The 20,640-nt window shown below is 39.0% G+C and overlaps 1 protein-coding gene across 1 annotated transcript; it reads right to left on the reverse strand.

Moving 5' to 3' along the window:
- Positions 1–10,147: 10,147 nt before the first annotated feature.
- Positions 10,148–19,669, reverse strand: TNFSF18 (TNF superfamily member 18). Its single transcript, XM_047705482.1, is given in 6 exon segments — positions 10,148–11,276; positions 13,414–13,444; positions 14,466–14,541; positions 19,514–19,568; positions 19,571–19,600; positions 19,603–19,669. Coding segments are annotated over 6 exon segments (591 nt in total). The 5' UTR covers positions 19,655–19,669; the 3' UTR covers positions 10,148–10,929.
- Positions 19,670–20,640: the final 971 nt, after the last annotated feature.

Below are 20,640 nucleotides of genomic sequence, written 5' to 3' on the forward strand. Positions count from 1 at the left end.
GTTGGCATATGTATATGTTCATCAGGGTGATTATGATTTGCATAGCGAAGGGGTGCTCTAAGCAGGAAGAAACTGCTAAGAGACTATTCCCTGCTTTTAAGTCCTCACCTAGCAAGGTTACAAATGATTTTCTAAAACAAGTCTGGTTGGTTCACTCCATGACCTCCCTCTGATGTCCCAGTTCAGCAGGAACTAGTTAGACTCTGGACGACATCCTTTCCCCTTTAGTTCTTGTAAGGTTATAGAAGAAAATGATTGATGGGGCGTGGATTTGCAGCAAGACTAAATTATAATCAGCACATTCCTGCATGTCAACCTCTAAGCACGCGGTAAGTTTATAGCAATCAATTCTGTTCAAAGTTTCTCCGGGAACTTGAAGAACCTCACAGAACCTCGCCCGTGTTAACTGAAAACAATCACCTGGTTGATTGTTTAAGCCCTAGTGGCAGCTGTAGCTGGTTCCTCCCCACATCCACTTCTCTCACCCTGTTAAAAGTCCCTGCCTGTACTGAGCTGGGAAAATGGGTTTTGGGGACATTAGTCTAACATCGCTTTGGTTAGCTGAAATTTCTTGAATGAAGTCACTTTCTCTGCCCCAACACCTTATCTCTGGACTTGGAGGGCTGTTTTGCGGGGAACAGATTTGATCTGAATTCAATAACATTCTGAGCATGTTTAAGGTAGGTTAAATGAAGCTGTGATGTTTGGAAGATTAAGTATGTGAAATGAATTCTCAACTCGTATTTCCAACTTATAATGGGTTTATTAAGATGGAACCCCATCATAAGTCAAGGACAATCTGTATCTTTGTATAAGATACCTTTGTGACTTGAATTCATCTGATTCTCTTACTAGATCTAGCCTCTTAAATCTCAATTCCTTATAAATATTCACATTATCTGTAGCACCTAACTACCCTCGATATCTGGGAGAACCACGATAAGTATTTGTTGAGTAAAATGAGTGACTAAATGAATGAATAATTAAGATATTTTCTTTATAAAATTGAGTCACCATTATTTATGTAACTTAAATATTGCATTTAGATAAAATATATCCTCCATTTAACTGTGTTTCTAGAAAAGGCAACTATATAAGAATACGCTACAGAGATTTAAGCTTTTTAATGGTCATCATTCCAAGCACGATGCAAATATCAGTATGCTAATATATAAAGTGTGAAGAGGTTCCTCATGGAAAGAAAAGGAAACAAATTTAAGGGAAAGGAAAGACTTCCTACCTAATATAGCTAGTTGTAAGCTGGTAATAACACAAAACTCATTGGCATATATTGAACTTCCTATTGCCAGAAACTGAAACTGTACTATGTAGTATAAATCAGCTTCCTTACTTTACTGATGAAAACACCTCCATCCGGAGAAGCTACACACATTGTTCAAGCTCACATAGAGTGTAATGGGCAGAGTCAGGATTTAAATTGAGGCCTGTTCTAACCCTAAATGCATCCCCTGACCACTGCCCTCGATGGCCTCTCCTGAGATGATATAGCCGAGAAGATAACTGATGTTCTCAAATATTTTTGAAAGGACATCTTAGAGTTGATGGGCCTCATTCCATCGAAGGGAAAGGACCCACTTACAGAAGCTCCAGGAGAAAGGTGGTTGATAAGCTCTAGAACAGGAATGAGTATTGTGTCAGCAGCTGCAGCATCTGGGGGGATGACTGTTTGCAGCTTTTTCTTTGCAGCAAGTTGCATGGTCTGTCCTTTTTTCTCCCATTCATACGGTAGCATCTGCTTTTTTTCTCTCACATCAGTCCTATTCCCCCTGCCTGTCGACAGGGCCATGGCGTCATTTAACTTCTCCACTGCTAAGGGATAGGTTTTCCTCCTATGTTCTTGCCCAATAAGAGCTAAATTCCTGAGAAAGGAAGTTGGATTTTTCCAGAAGAGGGTACCCGGATCAGCCAACATTAATACCAGGTCTGTTTGCCCTGCAGATGCCTCTTTCACTCCATTCTCCTTGGGATTACTTACTCTCTACCATTCCACAATTCTTTTCACAATCAAGTTTTTACAGACTAGTGTAGCCTATTGTCTCACCTTCCATTTACTCTACATCTGGCAACTGTGCTTCTCCTTTGTTCCTCATTCCTGGAAATCTACATTCCCCCCCACCTTATGCCACTGAAAATGATCTTGCTGATGTCACCAAAGATTATCTACCAGCAAAATCCAATGGGAAATTTTCAATCCTCATGGTGTTTGACTTTTTGGAGCTTCCAACATTGTTGACCACTCCCTTGTTCTTAATCACTCATGGCCTGTTTCTTTGGATCCATTCCACCAGTAGACCTCATTTGTCCCTGGCTACCCATCCTCAAATATTGGTGCTCCCAGGCCTCATTCACTGGCTCCCTTTTCATTCTAAACCCTTGCTGTTGTGACATAATTCACAACAGTGACCTTACACTAAAGGCTGTTGACTTTTGCTTATTCATCCCATCCCATGAGACTTCTTCTGAGTTCTAACTGCATATGAGTCATGCCCACTTGGATAGTCTACAACATCTCAAACCATACACTTATAAATCTGAACTCATTATATCATCCATCCCAAACTTTTTCTAGATTCTCTTTCCTGTCCCTTACTATGAAAACACCATCCTTTCAGTATTACCAAGAAGGTCCTTCCCTCTTCTCCATCCCTCACTTTGAATCTATCACTCTACTAGTCAAGACTCTGATTTCAATTAATAGAAACCAACTTCACCCAGCTGAGGGAAAAGGAGGAATGTTTTACAAAGGTACAGTGATTCTCATAGGATCCAAGGACAAGCACATAGCTGGGCCATATAAGTTAATAGTTCAGTGGAGTTTCTTTCCATCTTTCACTGCTACTTCTCTCTGTATACTCCTTTTATTCTTTTGTCTCAGCTAGATCAGCTTTCTCTGTTTCTCAGAGAAAACCAGAGGGAATATAGGCTACCCAATAGCTCCACATTTTTATCTTGTCCAGTTTGTCGTAGGTAGTTAATTCTGGACAGGTCAAGCTCAGCTAAGAGAATAATGTTACTTGGTAAAAACAAGGCTGCTGAAATCTGCCCTGTGGATAAGAAAGTCTGATAAGGAAACCACTATGAATTTGACAGAAACTCCAGTGGTATCTACCACAATAACTAAAGTCTGATGATTCTATGACCTAAATTTTTCTCTGTCTCTTCCCTATCCCTATGGCTAATGCCATTGTCCTTATTTAAGTCCTCATCTCTATTATAGCTCATTTACTGCCATTAGAGTGATTATATATACAGTCCTCTGATCATTTGTGTGCATATCTTTCTCTGCTAAGTTCTGAACTTCTTGAGGACAGGCAATATATCTTTTGATTTCTGTATCCGCTCTGGGACTTAGCATAATATGTGGGATGTAATTGGCCCCAGGAAGTATTTGTTCAATGAATAAAAGGTGTTTCAGTATCTTAGGCCATTTTTTCATTTGGGTCTTCTACCTAACCACTCTGGTCTGCAAATTATGCCTGCCAATAACCTTCTGGTTGTAATTAGAATTCCCACTTAGTGCTTCCTCAGGGAGAGGATGGGCTGACTAACAAATTTCCACCTTCGTTTATCTCATTCTCTTGTGAATTTGGTTATACGTTCCCTGAGATATTTATAAACTCTAAGACTTGGATAAAATTCCATTTCTGTACCTATAAATGTGAAGACTGGACATTAGACATGGTAACTTCACCATTCTGAAATAACCACTCTGAACAGCCTTGTTGAAAAGGCAACGCATTAAGTAAGGCAGCATATGTCAATATCTGTGCTCAGAAACTATAGTTCATGTTTATGAAAATATTCACTTGGAGTAAGTAGTAACGAATCTAAAGATTGTCAGTGCTTTTGCAGAGGAAATATGTACACATTCTAAAATCTCACATGTTGCTGAGCCCTTTAATTGCTCTATAAAAATGCGTGAGGAAAAATTACCCCTAGAGCTATGCTGTGAAGTTCATGAGAAATTGATTTTCCTGAATATGTTTGCTATAAAGAATGATCAGCACCATAATAACATTGTTGTAAGAACCATTTTTTTGAGAAGATACCCATGGATCTTTGTAATATAAATTTCCAAAAAAAAAAAAAAACAAAGGTACAAGCTTAACCTAAAATTTGGTGAGGACATTACTGTGGTGGAGCAAAGTACTGTGTTCCAGAACACTGCTTTCTAGGGAAACAAGGATAATGAAATGAGGACTATCATGATGCTGGCGGTGGTGTGGGCAATGGTGATAGCAGCCAACTTTGACTGGGTACTTGTTATATGCATACTTAGAAGCTTCAGCGCATTACTTAGAGGTCTAAAAAACCTGGAGGAATAGAAGTGAGCATACCATTTTGAGAGGTTGTTTACAACATATGTATCTTAGAACTTGCTGGTCGGTCTAACCAAGAACCAGAGTTCCATCTTTTTTGCTTATTCATGTCAGAATGTCTTAAGCTCTTTTAATGTTCCAAGCACTATTTTAGGTACTGCTCAGACCATATTAAACATATAAAATGGAACTTACCTTACCTTGGGGAGGAGAAAGAATAAGAGAGATGTTAAATATCTCAACTTGAGAAATGACAAAGGTCAGAAACTTAGGAATGGATCCAAATCTGCACTAAAAATCATTGGCAGCTATCATTTTAATGTCTACTATGTTATCAAGAATTTTATGGAAATTTAAAATAGGTGTAACATACAAACTAACTTATTATTTGATTCAACAAATGTTTGTTAAGCTCCAACTACATGTCAGACATTGGACAAGTAACAGTAAGCAAAATAAATAAGAAAGGCCTCCAAGAGGGCGAGCAGTTTGTCCAAGATCCAAATAAGTAGTGAATGGCAAAACTGGGATTTGAAAACAAGTTTGACTACAAAGGTAGAAGTTATGAAGCTATTGAAATAATCCCAGTGGTACAGACAAGAGACTTAGCAGAAAAAGAGGTCAGATTCTCTTTGAAGGTAAAGATGACACGATTTCCTAACAGATTAAATGTATGGAAGAGAGGAGTCCACAGAAGTTTTTCTCTATGCAACTGAAATGAGGAGGGGCTTCAAGAAACGCTAGTTTGGGAAAACATTTCGGAGATGTCGGGTTTTGAGATCTCTGTTATATTTCCAACGTGAAGTTGCTGATTCCACAGGTGCATTTACACGTCTGAAGTAAAGCAGAGCAACTTGGGCGAAAGAGGAGTGTTTTGAGAGCTGACAGCGCACAGGCAGATAATGTGGTATTGACTGTGGCAAAGCTCAGATGCCTTAGGTCACCAACATTCAAGTGTCGGAGCTGCCATTAGGTTATGAAAAGCAAAGAGCCTGACCTTTCTTTTCAGACTCATTTGCTTTTGTGATGAGAGACGGGTTTATAGTAAGTCTCATGGGTGGCACCTGTGTTGGTTTTAGATTGTTCGTTTCATTTTGCATATTTATTTATTTGTCTGTTTGTTTAGAAGCTTTGAATCTTTTTAAATACTTGGAGAAATATTCAGCTGAGATTCATTATATGCCATAAAACAGCAGTTCTTAAACTGTGGTGTGCAGAAGTCCGTGTTGGAAAATCCATTTGATCCCAAGTCCTCACTCCTAGAAACATTTATTCAGTAAACTTGAATGAGGCCCAGGAATCTCTTGTTTTTTGTTTTTGTTTTGTTTTTTTTCAAGCATCCTCAGTGAATCTGATATAAAGTCCATAAACTTCACTTTGAAAACCTCTGCCATTGATCATTGAATAGATTGAATAAACTGTTTTGCCTTAGGGTATTATAAAGGTAGTTGCTTCTCAGTACGTCTGCCCAGCAAAGCTTAAAACAAATAGGATTTTGTCCTGTTTTAGTGTTTCAAGACAAGGTAGCTTATTGGCTATTTTCCCTTAGTGCAAGTGAATTTATAAGGTTCTTCATCTTATATTAACAGTGTTCCTCAGAACAGGTTTTGATGGGGAAGGAGAGTAGTTGAGAGCAGTAGGTGTTGGGATGGGAGACAGTAAGAACAGGGAGACTGAAGGCTTTCCCCACTGGACACTGTTATCCAGAGTACATATGATAATGCTAAGTTCTTACCAATGCTAAAGTAAATTTATGATTTATTTGTTCACCCAAAAGATGAAAAGGACTATGAGCTAGGCACTGTGTCAGACTCTGGATTCTTGGACACTGGATTCCTTTTAGAGATTAGCCCATTGATTAAGAGATACAACCCATAAGTAGGGAGGAAAGGTAAAAGGTTCTCTGTGTCTTCCATTCTGCAAAACTTAAACTCACCAGTTCACCCCAGTCCATCGGACTCTGTATGTTTGCGGCCCAGAGTAAGCAACATGCTACCCCTGTAGGAAGCTGTCTGGAAACAATGACTCTGAACACAAAAATCAGAGATTCCCACTCTGATTATGCAGTTGAAGCAAAGAGAGAGGTGGCTTAATCTAATGATTCTGCTCATTGAATTTTCATGTTCCTCCTATTCCCAAAAGTTTCCTGAGTTCTTTGAAGCAGGTCCTAAAAAACCCTCCAGTCTGCTTTCTCAAATGGCATAATGGGATTCATCAATACTGGCATGTGTCTTAGAGTGATCGCTCAAATAAGCTGCTTTGAACTCCTTAAACTAGTTAACTGCTAACAGAATCTAGTACATTCGAGTAAAATAAATGGAAATTCTGCATTTTACTATCTAGAGCATTCCTTGTGGACCTAGAGAGAGAGTGCTTAAAGCTCAGGACCAGGGGAACGTTTATTTTTCCTAATAAAACAGTGTGTGTTAAAACAAATTTTTTGGACGAAACAACTCTATTCCCATCATGCTTCTCTAATTTTCCTAGATTCTCAAGAAATTAAAAGCAATGTTTTCTGTTCATTTGTAACAATGTTCTTTTTTTTTTTTTTAAAAGATTTTATTTATTTATTTGACAGAGAGAAATCACAAGTAAGCAGAGAGGCAGGCAGAGAGAGAGGAGGAAGCAGGCTCCCTGCTGAGCAGAAAGCCCGATGTGGGGCTCGAACCCAGGACCTGGGATCATGACCTGAGCCGAAGGCAGCGGCTTAACCCACTGAGCCACCCAGGCGCCCCTGTAACAATGTTCTTAAGCCTAACTTTTCTGAACTATAATTTCCCTCTCCCTCTGCCTTTTTATATTTTGTTTCTCTGTGATGAGAGTTTGGAGTGCTTTAGTATTTCTGCATATTATCATAGGTCTCTCTGATCCCTTTTTGACATCTAAGAGTATAATGGGATGTTAAAGTGGGATTCTACCTGATTCAGTTTCAACTCAGGCATAGTATGACTGAACTAAGATATCAAAGTGAGAGTAAGGCAGTTGCCCCCACCAATATTCAGAATTTACGAAAGGAAAGAAGGTAAGCCCCTTTCCTCTGATACTCTTTGACGCATTAGCTGGATCAAGGACATAAAGTGAGGTCAGAGGGGCGCCTGGGTGGCTCAGTGGGTTAAAGCCTCTGCCTTCGGCTCAGGTCATGATCCCAGGGTTCTGGGATTGAGCCCCGCCTCGGACTCTCTGCTCGTCTGGGACCCTGTTTCCCCCTCTCTATCTGCCTGCCTCTCTGCCTACTTGTGATCTCTGTCAATAAATAAATAAAATCTTTAAAAAAAAAAAAAGTGAGGGCAGAGTAGTAAGGAGGAGAGTTTGTGATAACGTTTATCAAGAAAAGGCTGTGGCCATGCTGAGTTCCACCCACTCCATTTACAGAAGGAATGAGGAGCAATGAAAGTTTCTAATAGTAAGCCTGATGGGAGGACTTCAAGGGAACCCCTAAAAGAACTTTGAAGTATATTTCTTGCAATTGGGAGATACAGAGAACGAGTGCCTGAGTCCCACTGAAGAAGGCAAAAGTTGATAGTGAGCTTGAGTTTGACCCCACCCAGCAAATCTGTTGGGAAGAGGAAGGCCAGCTCCTTGGTAGTAGAAATGGGAGAATCTTCTACAGTCCTACTCTCTGAGTTTGTAGGTGCAAAGCATGTACACAGGTTTCTTGTGGATAGATGTGGGACTCACAAGAGTCACGATCCATAGAGTGACTTTGCCAGGGTCGCTAGTGACAGCCAAAATAGAGATGCATCCTATCAGATCAAGAAAATTGTATGTACCAATGTTTCCTTTAAACGTCGACCTGAAGGTAATTGACTAGACTCTTCACCTATAATCAGGTTTTTGCTTCTTCTTCTCACATAAAAAATTTTTAAAATGTCCTCTCATCCCCACCAATGAAATTGCTTCTTTGAGATCAAACACAAAAAGACAGGAATTTCATCTCCAAGATGAACAGATAGGCTTCATTTAAGGAGTTCAAACCCGTATTACTTTTCAATTAACCACCATCTTCAGAAGCAGAGACTTCACCCACAGTGAAATTCCGCACTCTATGTAAGTTTTGGTGAGCAAAATGGAAGGTTAAAAAAAAAAAAAAACCAAAACAGTTAGTGTAAGAAGGGTTGGTGATGGCTTTGTTGTGAGAATGGCTGAGGTGGAGTTGAGGGGTGGGTGGACGACAGAATGTGAGCCTGTCGGACGAACTCATCAGAAACTGGGACAGCTTGTAATCAAAACCTAATTGCATCCAGCTCTCGCTTTTGCATAATGCTAGCCGAGCAAGTGTGTTCACGTGGGCAAGCTTTGCTCTGATGCCCCTGCAGGTTCTCAACATCAGACGCTGCACTGATAAACCCACGGGTAAGTCATCTACAGTCCACTTAACCAATATACGTTTATTATATGTTTTTGTATAATAAATGTATTATTTATTTTTTATTATTATTTATTTATTTATTATTATCATTTATTTCCTTCAAGTATTTGAAGGAAAAAGGAAACGGTATACACGAAAACAATGGCAGAAATGACCACCAGGAAACTTCAAGGTCACCTGTCAGTAGCCCTCGCTCTGGCTGCAGCTGCCGAGATCACTCTTGCCCTGAGAAATCACTACCAGGTGGGACTCTTGCTGGGAATATGACAGTTTTACTCTCTTCCTTGCCTGCCTCGATTGTCCCAGCAACGAGGCAGGAGCAGAGAGCAGTCATTAAGAAGGAGAGTTTTACAAACAGTGGTGTGCTGGTGAACAGGCTGTCCCAAAGGAAATCCCTAATTTGCAGTGTCACCAATTCCCGTGGTTTAAATAGTCCCACCGTGGCCAATTTCAAGGATGACTGTAATTAATAACCAGATTGCAACATATTGGAAAACTTAACAATCAGCTGTCATGAGCTTAGTGCTTGCTCACTCCAGCACTCCAACACACTGTTGCTTATAACTCAACAACAATCAATAACAAGTTTTTATAAATATGTGATATAACTTTACTTTCCTGAGAAGATATGCAAATGCAAGAGAAGCAAGGTGTCTAGGTCTTTGCCCAATACAACCACTCAGCAGATTTTTTTTTAAAAAGACTAAAAAACATCTTGGCCTTAGGCTTACTCTGCTCCCTAGCAATTTTTGTTCTATACGATGCAAATGTTTTTAAATTAACTTTATATGTAACACTATTAATTAACATAATATAGTTTTTTACAAATATCCATAAATATTTTAAATGGGTTATCATGTCATCATATTACAGATCTTTCAACAAGAATCCACAAACAGCTAATTAATTTAACAGAGTCTAAAATCTTTAGCAAGCTATCATTGAATTGAATGTTATTCATTATTTTTGGAAGTTAACATGTTTGACCAAGACCAGCTCTTTAAAGTGAGGAAGGGGATTTGGTTGGAGTAAGCTCTGAGCAACAACCTCATGTGCCCTGCTTCAAACAGGGAAACGAAAAATAGTTTGCTAAGAAAGGAAAGTCAGTTGTAGCTTTAGTCTACCCACCTTGAGCTGAAAGGGAGTGCATCTGATAATCTGTCAAGCTCTTTAGACTTAACATCGTAGCTGAAATACTAACCCTAAAGCTGAGATATTATGACACATTAGGGAAGACCAGGGCCCTATCAATCACTAGTTCTATGGGTTGAGGCAAGTTACTTATGTTCCAGATGCATTCATATTTTCACTGTTAAAATTGTGCCAAAAACACCTGCCTCATTTGCTTCATAGAGTCGCCCTGTGATACATGAAAGCACTTTGCAAACTGTGGCAAGCCAGCAAGAATACAAAATTATTACATGACATAATACATTACTGATGATACCAATTTCTAGGGTTTAATTTTAGGATTACTAATGACTACTCTTTCTTTACTACTGACATGTAGACACACATCAACAGCTTCTCATGAGCCCTGTGTCAAGGTTCAGAAGGAGGCCTCTGACCAACTTGTTTTATGAAGCCTTCTACATCCCAAACATGATGAAATCAAGGGAAATTCCCAAGTAAAGTGCACTCCATTCTATGCCCTCTGTGGCTGTGCCCCAGTAAATCTCTAGAGTATTCTCTGTGTTCTTAACATCATCACATCTAAAGTGGGGTGTTGTTGGCATATCTGTGGCCACCCTCCCAGTCTGGTTACTTTTTAATGGAAAGGCCTCGAAAGACAGGAGTATGGGAAGAATAAAGTGAAACAGCCCAAGAATATGAGAACAAGGCCAGGCCACTGCCCTGGACCTTTTTTTTGCATACCAGGTAAGGCTCCCAGGGCAATAAGACATTTTTCCCATCCAAGGATTTAAGAATTAGACACAGACTCTTTGAGAACCTTCTGTCTTCAAGCGACCCATAGTCATTTCTCATGGATTGATAAAGCATCTTCGCTGACCCAATGTCAAAAGTAAGCAAATGTCTCTGGCCTGTCCTCTGAGTCTTTTTTGGATAAGCTTGAGAGATGAAAACTCATATGCAGAGAGGTTCTATGTGTGTTGATTTGTGTGCTCAGACAAGCTGCGGGTGTGGAAAGTCTGCCTCCTCCAACGCAATCACCAGCACCTCTCCACGTGGGAAAGATGGTGCGGAAGCCAAAAGGAGTCTCTAGGGGTTGTACTGCGGATTTGCCAGCAGCACGACCCCCCAGTATGTGTGGTTTTTTAGAACCTGATGGTCAGAGTTGTACATCAGTTCTAGAATATCCCCAGCGTGCAATTCGTAAGTCCCTCCTACATTCTGAAGTTTAGAGTTGTTTGTTAGAGCTTGTATGATGTCTTCGTTTTTACGTAGCCGCACCGCAAAAGGAGCTGGTTCCTTGTAGGTTGTATTGGGAGCCACTTGGCCATAAATGAGATACAAGCCATTCTGAAGTATTTCCAGTTTCTCATCCGCTGTCTTATTCACACAAGGTAGCTTAGGACATGTCATTTGCCATTTTAAAGGGGATGGTCCTGTAAGACATTTACAGAGGAGGAAAGAAAGGAATGCGTGGTTATTCATTTCATTCCCTTCCTGATTATAGTTCTTTCCCACTTACAGGTTGTTTCTCTCCCTAGTCTGTATTAGTTTTCTCCAACCACAATTTTAATATTTTAAGTATCTAGTCCTTGCTTTAGAGCTCTAAAGAAACGGATTTGGAATAAAAAAATGGGTTGAGTTTTAGGGGCACTGTATCTGTTGTCAATCAAGATTTGTAAAAGGAACTAAAGAAGGAGGAAGGGAGAGAGGAATCACACACCAGGATTGTGATGACCAAACTTGACAGGATGCATATTCATGCTTTTCTATGTAAATACTATTTATTGTGTATCATTTTATCAATGAGACCTTCCTCATCAGTCTGCAGAAAATAGTGCTCTCCTGCCACTCTCTCCCTTTATCCTGCTTTAGTTTTCTTCACAGAAGGTGTGTCATCATCTAGCATATTATAAATTAAGTGGCTCATTTCTTTATTGTTTGTATTATACCCACTTGAATATAATGTCTTTGAGTACACGTGCTTTTCTGTTTTGTTCACTGCTATATCTTCAGCCCCTAAAAGTTCCCCAAACCTACTGTTTGCTCAATAAATATTTCTTGATTGAATAATACATCCATGCTCCTGAATTAGATATATTATGTCTAAATTATGGCTTGGGATCCCAAGATCTGCTTGGGATATCATGGTATATTCACGAGATTATAAATGGAAATTATTTGAATTTTTAAATACAAAAATTTAAATTTTTAAGTGTTTAAATATAAATATCCCTAGTTTAAAACTGTCAAGGGATGGAGAGTCACGACTTTGTCACTTATTTTCATAGGGATATGGGGAATTTACATATTTTTCTAGTGCTAATTGTTTTTGCATAGTAATGTGCTTCAGAGCCCCAGAGAGTATCTTGATAATTCAAAAATACTTATTTGGCCTGTTCTCTAATTCTCTGTAATTTTTTTATGAGGATTTATTTCATAATTAGAAAGAAACCTCGATAAGAAAGCAATGCAAAAGAGATCACACATTGACTTAAATTGTTATTTATATATAACTGATCGATTATAAGACTCTGAGGGTAGATTCTGAAGGATAATGAAGGAGAGATCATTATAGCAAGTAGCAAAGTTTCTCTGTACCTTCAATGAGCCCAAAGCCCAGTAAATTTCTTTCTGCTTTACACGTAATACTTAACAGACAATAGGCGAGTCACCAGAACAAAGTGTCACTGGTTCTCTCATTCTGCAGTAGGAGCCGCTTAAAGCACTTGAGTTCCTCAACATTTTATCACCTCAAGAAGGAATTTCAAACATATCATTATTTCCATTCCATTTACTAGAAAAACAAGAACAAATTACAAAGGCAGAGACAAGTACTAAAAAGAGATTCTGTAATTCCCTCAAGCCAGGGAAGCCCAGCATTTAGAACTATATGTAAAAGATGGATTAGCGTTAACTTTAGAAATGTTCTGCTCTTGGCTGAAATGTGTGTGTGTGTTGGAGGGGGGGGCGTCTGAAATATGTAAACAATTCAAATGCATTTATTTTCGATTTTGTATGGATTCTAAGGCATACGTTAAGGCTCAGTGTACCTATAAACTGTAATGTGTTTTCTTAGTGAATACCAGGTCATCACTCTAAGGGAAAGTGGCTCAGAAGCGGAGAGGAGAGGCACAAAGAAAGTGGCCACTTCCCTGGCGTTCATTCCTTTTCTATTTTTTTGGAAACAAAAATGTCGCCCTACACACACTCTACTGAGTACCAGCAACATGTGAACTGTGAGAACTTTGAGTTCGTCAGAGGGAAAGGTGGTAGAAATTTGAAACTTGTGCTTATTGAAGACACAAAATTAAAGGTGGATTCCGGGATTTCAGGTGTCTGGCTCTGTAACCGTGATGTGCATTCCTGCCCAGATTTGTGACAGTGAAAGTAAGCCTCATTGAGGCATGAACTTGACTGTCTGGTTTACTTCTCAAGTCTCAGCTCCTAGAAACTGCTCGGCATGTGATAAGCAGTTATAAATAGTAGTTGAAAAATGAGGAAAGATGGGCTTCCTTCTTGGAACAAATACTAAGAAAAGCAAAAAGGAGACGTGCAAGACAGGTTACTTACCGAACTTAGCTATGCAGGGTTCACTGGCAGTCTGTGGGGGAAGAAAAAGAAGAGCCAGTCAGGAGGATGGCCGTGGCACAGCCTTCTTGATGGGGTTATTTGGTAAGAGACTTCAGATCCTGAAGCAAACTTCTTTTCCCTCGCCATATTACAAAATCCTGCCCTCCACTTTGCCTTGCCTGTTTTAGCTCTCCTTTGCAGATGGCTGGCTCCGTCTTCCCCTTATCACCTAACAGCCCTTTTGGGTGTTCTAGGCCAAAGTTAAAGTCTCATCCCATCCACCTAACAGGACAATTATTTGATCTCGGACTCTCCTCCTCTTGGGCCATAGGAATTATCTATAAACAGTAGTCTCCACACCCCAGTCCCTACACCGTGATCCATCGGCATGTGAAAAGAAAATAATAGAATCTCTAGTTAAGTTTATCTTTATTTTTAATAACGTTAAAGTGTAGACGTATTCACAATGCAGGCTGGTAAAGCCGCCCTCATCTAATATCCAGACAATCACACCGTTTACAGTAATGAGGTAACATGAGGAGACTAGCTTCAAACTGTTGTGACATATCACAGTTCACTTGCTACAAGAAGCCACCAGTGTGATGAATTCTATAAATACTGGTATTTAAATGCTAAAGACTTTAAAATACTTAGTAGTAAAATAAGGCATAACCACAAAAAATTTTTTTGTACCGTGTAAAGTTCATTAGCTTCCTTGCAGAAAAGGGCTTAGGGGACTGTTTGAACTTAAAGATATTGCACATTTTTCTTTTATGGGATTTCTTTGGCTGCTGTGGTAGGAATAAAGCAAAGAGAGGCCAGGGCAAAAGCAGTGAGACCAGCCAAACGATCACTGTAATCATCTAGGCAAGAAAGCATGGTGCCTCTGACCAAGGTGCTGGCTATCCCGTCGTGGATATGGGATGAGAAAATGAGAAGACAAAGATGGTCCAAGATGTTGGGCATCGGTAACTGAAAAGATAAAGTTGTTAATCACTGAAATGAGCAAGATTTAAGAGGAGTAAACTGAGAGGAAAGAATCATGAGCTCACTTTTGGACATAGCAAGTTTATGACTGATACTTCTGACATACCCAGGTAGACGCGGGTGTCAGGTAGGCCTTTGGATCTACGAGGATGGAATTTAAGGAGTATTGATGATATACATTTTGGAATCTTTAGCTTCTATGAGACACTTTAAGGTGTGAGGCTGTGCTGGATTGTCAAGGGAGTGATACAGTACAGATAGAGAGGAGCACTGGAACACTGCAGGGTTTGGAGGTCAGGAAATGAGGAAGAAACACCAAAGGAGACCAGTGAGTCAGAAGGGAAACTTGAAGAGTGTGGTATTGGAAACAAAGAGAAGAAAGTATTTCAGAGACATGTGATCAGCTCTATCAAATGCTGCTGCTGGGTCAAGTGAGGTGAGGACAGGGAATTAACTGATGGATTTGATAATATGGTAGCCATTGGGGTTCTTGGCAAAAGTAGTTTCTGTGATGCAGTGAGGACAGAATCTTAATTAGAATGGATTTAAGGCTAAATGATAAAAGAAAAATCAGGGGAATTTTGCTGTAAGGGAAAACAGAAAAATTAAGTGGAGCCTGGATGAGGATGAGAGGTCAGAGAAATGTTTCGATATTATTGTTTTTCTTAGTCTTTGGTTTTGTTTTAACATGGAGGAACTGACAACATGGTTATCTGTTGCCATTTGATGGGAATGTTCCAGCAAAGGGGAAGGAGGGGTGTGAAATAGAATGTAAGAGCAAGGAGATAATTGTTGAAGCAGTCAATGCCCTTAAGTAAGAAAGGACAGAATCTGGTTCATAGGAGGCCTTAGATAGGTTCATGAACAATTCATGCATAGTGACAAGATGGTAGACAAGTGTTAGATATGATGGGGGGCTTTGGAACTTCTTCTTTCCTGCCTACTTCTATTTTTTCATAGAATTTGGAGGCAAGGTTTTCAAGTGAGAAAGAGAATGAAGAAAAGATATTGCATATTTAAACTAAAGTCAAAGGAATAAAATAATCCAGTAGAGGAGAGTGGAGAAATAAATATAGGTTATGACAGTCAAAATTGTGAATCAAAGTAAATTAGCTTAGAATATAATCTTCAAATTATTGTATCACAAAATGTTAAACTAAGGTTAAGAAAATAAAAGAAACACATTTATTGAATTACTGAAATATTATTTTGGTTATATTAGAAATGTTTATGTAAAATATAATATTTTGGTAAAAGCAAAATAGTTTTTCACTGTGAATATACTATTTCAAGCATGTCATTTGGTTCCTTATAAGTTTTCATTTTGTGTATCTTTTTATTATACCTGGTATTAGCCCTTATCGCTAACATAATAAATTAGCATATACGGTGGGATTATACTCAAAAATATTTTGTTGATAAGGAGGTCCAATCAGAAAGTTTGGATTCCTACAGTTGTCTTTGCTCTTGCAATCATTTCATTAGGAGACACCCTTTTGGGGTGTCTTAGAAGAAATGCTGAAATTCAGTTTAGTTTGATCCATGATAGGCATGTGCTAGTTTATCTTCCGTTTTCTCACTTATAAAATGGGAGACATAACAGCACCTAGTTTACTGATGGTGTTTGTGGGCTTAAATATAATAATCATGAAGAAGGGCTTTGCCCATACAGATCTGGTCCTGCTTATTAAATATTAGCTGTTTCGATAATGATGCTGACCATAATGAAAAACAGAACAAAACATTGATCCTATAATCCCGGCCCGCATAGTAAGCAAGAGAAACACACACAATTCATAGTCCTCGCCTCTTAGGCAGCTAATGATCTTTCTAGAAACACATGATCACACACATGAGGAAATTGGGTAACAACCTCAATATAAGTGAGTGCCAAAGACTGTGGCACAGATAGCATCTGTGGTGTCTCCCATCGCGCATAGAGAGTGTGTGGAGAAACCTGAGGCCACAGACAAATTAGTTGCCAGAGACAGAAATCATGGGTGCTGCACTAGGGCTGCTTTAATGCCTACTTAGAACTACAGAAACCACCACTGACATTTTCTACTGCCACAAATGAGAATCTGTCCAATCACAAAAATCCTCTATTTGGCAGTAAGGTATAATCTTTATTTTTATTATTTTTTTTATTGTGTTTTGTTAGTCACCCTACAATACATCATTAGTTTTTGATGTAGTGTTCCAAGACTCATTGTTTATGTTTTTAGCTGAGGAAATGAAACAGATGAACAAGGAATGTCCGTTTTGGTAAAAGCCTTTTTAAATTTATCCTCATTAAGTTTAAATTTTTTAAATTAAATTACGATGTCAGCAATAATGCGAATATGCACTGTCCGATCTCATTAATCCTTACTGTAGGTCTAAGGGGTAGGAAGTATCATGCTCCTTTGCAGATGAGGAAATGCGTCTGAGAGGGATTAAGTAATTAACCCAACGTCATGCAGCTGATAAGAGGCTATGCTGAGATACAAACAGCCCGTCTGATTCAAAAGTCTCACCCCTACTACTCTGTGGGGGCAGTTTCTATTTATAATACCGCTGATGTTTAGGAGAGAGGTAAATATCCATTTATGAAGAAGCATATGGGACTTTCCATTTAATTTAATTCATCTTTGCTTTGAAGGAGCAATTGCTCTTGTAACTCCATTATGACATAAGCCCAGATTTAAATGTTTGGGTTCAAATGACCAAAACAATAGTTCTTTCTTCAAACCAACAACCAACCCTACTTAGATCACCATTTGGAAATAGACTTTATTCTGCTTCTAAGTACAAACCCAACTTCTCCTTTTGGAAGCATCTTTCATTTCATTGAAGCAGGGAACTCTTCTGAACATTCGTTTTTTGGGTTTTTTTGTTTTGTTGTGTTTCGTTTTAGAGATAACTTCTGTGAGGTTATTTTCACTGAGGGGTAGACCAAACTCCTTGGGTTCATAGCCAATCCTTCCAGTTGAATGTTTTTTGAAAGATAGGGATGGGGGAGGAGAAAGATTGTGCTCCCAAAGAAATTTCTGTTGGTGTAGAGGAAGCCAATCTTCCTGTCTTATCCTTTTTGAATTTGTGCCTAGAGATGTTGGAAAGTGGGATTTTGTATATAAAAACTAGAGAGGATAAAAAAAAAAAACCACCTCCAAGGTTCATGTGTATGGTAAGAAGGTGGAAGCAGCCACCTCATAATGACTCACCATCCGCTAGCCACACAGCCCTCTTTTCCTAAGATACTTATTTGTGGCCAATGAGGAACGGGAAGTGCAGCCAAGTGGAAAGTGAGTTATTGCATTGTGTCAGCCAGGCCTTTGGCTTTTCCTATAGGAAATAAGCCTTTATGACATCCAATCATGATCATATCCTGAAAACCTTTAAAATCTCCCCAAATTTGAAATAAACTCTAGGCTACTTCTTTAGAGGAGGAACCTTTCATTGAGAAGATGCACATTGTCTAGGAGAGAGAATCAGAGCTTGATCACATGGGCTTGATCAAGTTCAATTCTGGCAAGAGGTCTTCTAGGTACCTCTGGCATCATTAGACATCCTCTTTCCCTTTGCAGAAGCCACTGTGTTTCTTTGAGAAGGACATATTCATCCCCTTCTATGCATTGGTTCCCTAGCCATATGTAGGAGTGGATAACACCTATAACATTATCTTATATTCTTCAGGAAATCTGGTTAAAAATTGAGGTTGCTCTAGAGGGGTGAAGTCTTCCAAAGTTAAGCTATTGCTATTCTCGCCCTTCCTTTTCTTCACAAATCAAAACACTCAGAATTCCTGACAATTCTTTTCTTTCTGTTCAAGCATCACTTCTCCAGAAAGTTCAGACTTCTGCTTGATACATTCCTGGAGAGAGTAGGGGTGTGATTAGAAAGGCCTCTGTTGCATATCCTTGTGTACAGTTGGGGAATACAGATTAATGGTTTAATGTCTAGGAATGTGACCAAAGCTACACTTCCCCTAACTAAATTAATATCAGCAACTACCGTGTCCTTCCTCCTGTGTCTTTTCTCAGTGGCTTTTAAATTAAGTCACAGAAACACATTTTTGGAGATTTCACCAGCCACTCCCCTTAAAAAAATGTGTCTGCAGGTGCTAATTGTATATGGCCCTTTCTTAGATAGGCATATACTACTATCTTCTCTCCAAGGTGCAGAATCTTCAAATGTACCCCCAAATAGTCTAACTCTTAAGTTAAATAAAACATTTCTTATTTTCTTTTGGTCAGTGCTATGTAGTCAACAGTCAGAAAAACTTAAGAAGAATCTAATATATCTCCAGTTCTTTTACTAGACCCACAACTTGGGTTGGAGCTCAATGGGAAATTCCTGATAAGCATCAGGGGCTTCCCAAATACAAATGTGCTTCCTCCTTCTTCCATGAAGCCTTCCCTGATCACTCTAGCCCAAAGCCATTGTCCCCTATTTTTAATTCCTAAAGCATTTATGCTATTATCCTTAGATAAATTATTAATCACTGTATTTTATAGCTGGAAGGGGCACTGTAATGAACAAATCCATTCTCCTACCACCATTTTTCAGATGAAGAAACTGAGAAACAGAAAGACTAAATGTCTTTCTTAAATTCATATAGCTAGGGAGACCTAGAACAAGAATCCAGATCTTACTTCCTAGTTCAGTGCCATTTCCTTCCACGAAGATGCACTAACCACCAGTCACTCACCTTCTTCTGTCTTTCATTATCTCCTTATATCTTTTCCCTCAATAAGACTATATGTTGCATCCCATTCCTTGAAGGCAGGCATATGTTTTATACCTTTATACATTTTATACCTTTGTCCCACCAAGAGGGGTTAACAGAGTTCCAGAAAGGGAGAAAGTATTCCCAGGCATCTATCAATTGACTGATTTAATTAAATGATTCTATCTGACCCAGCTATGCAGCTAACATGTAGCATTTTCTAGTACCTTTCATTTCAAAACATTTATATAAACCTCAAAAGCCATATGCCATGACAAACTTGAACTTTTTGCATTTTTCTATACCCACACGTCTCTTCCACTAGCTCTAACAATACTGAATGGCAATGATAATAAATAGACTTCAAAAGAAAGGCAGCAATTTTAGGTACTATGATCTCCTTACCTTGAGGGAAGAAAAGTGAGAATTAGTGTACTGAAGGAGAAAAGCAACAGCAAGGAGCTATCACTGAGTAGAGGCACCATTGCTTCAGGATGATCTGTGTGTCCCTTGAGGACCTGAATGGCTTAAAGGCATATCTTCCATGAGGGCTCAAACTCGTTCTCTGCAGGAATAAGAGCTCTGGAAGCAGAATTCACAAGTGATGGTCCAGTGATGCAACTAGTCAGTTTTGTGGTATGATAATTAGCAGTGGGTGTAATAGGCGGGGTTTTCCTTTTGATTCTGTGTGTTGGAAAACGATACTTTTGGGCTAAGTGATGACTCTCATTTGGCAAAGGACCAAATGCACTGAAAGGAACAGAGGGCTAGAAGCCAACACAGACAGAGAGGATGAAAAAAAAACCAACACAAGGAACTTACAGAGGGAAAAAGCTCTTTTCTGAAGAGGAAGTACAGTACTGTGTAACATTACAAATTAATTTCAGATAAGGAAATTACTTATAAAAGAAGAAATAAAGTTCAACATTAAGCCCTGTCATGCTCTAGATATCACGTATGTGTAAGGCAGGGGTTAGGGATCTAGGGAGGCTAGGGTGCATGGTTTGGAAAAAAGAGTTTCATCAATTTCTAGGATATAAAATATGTTCCTTTTAAAATAGTCTCTAGAATACAGCTGCATTACTAGAATTTCATTTTTAAAAAATATAAATACAACAAGCCCAGTTTTCTCACATCTAATCATTTTAAAACCCTGAAAGTTTTAAACTGGAATCAAATAAAGTTATCATACAAAATGATGTTTTCCTACACTTGCATATGTTGTGAGCTTATACTCCAAATACTTGAGTTTCTTTCTGGCACCGAAAGTGCTGATTTACTACAAAATTGAGGAAGTCCCTGGTTCTCTGTACTTCAGTGTTTCCATCTGTTCAATGGAATACCTACCTTTTTTTTTTAAACAGAATGCCAGGATCATGTGCTAAAAAGAACATGGATTTTTAAATCAGAACCGAGAGGAGAGCCTGGCACTACCCAGCTCTTACCTGGCCTTTGGCATGATACTTGACTTCTCTGTTTCGTTCATTTTTAAATTGAGAAATTCCCACTTCACGAGGATTGAGAATGAAATG

Source organism: Lutra lutra, chromosome 15 (assembly GCF_902655055.1).
Source record: "Lutra lutra chromosome 15, mLutLut1.2, whole genome shotgun sequence".
In the NCBI taxonomy this organism is placed as follows: domain Eukaryota; kingdom Metazoa; phylum Chordata; class Mammalia; order Carnivora; family Mustelidae; genus Lutra; species Lutra lutra.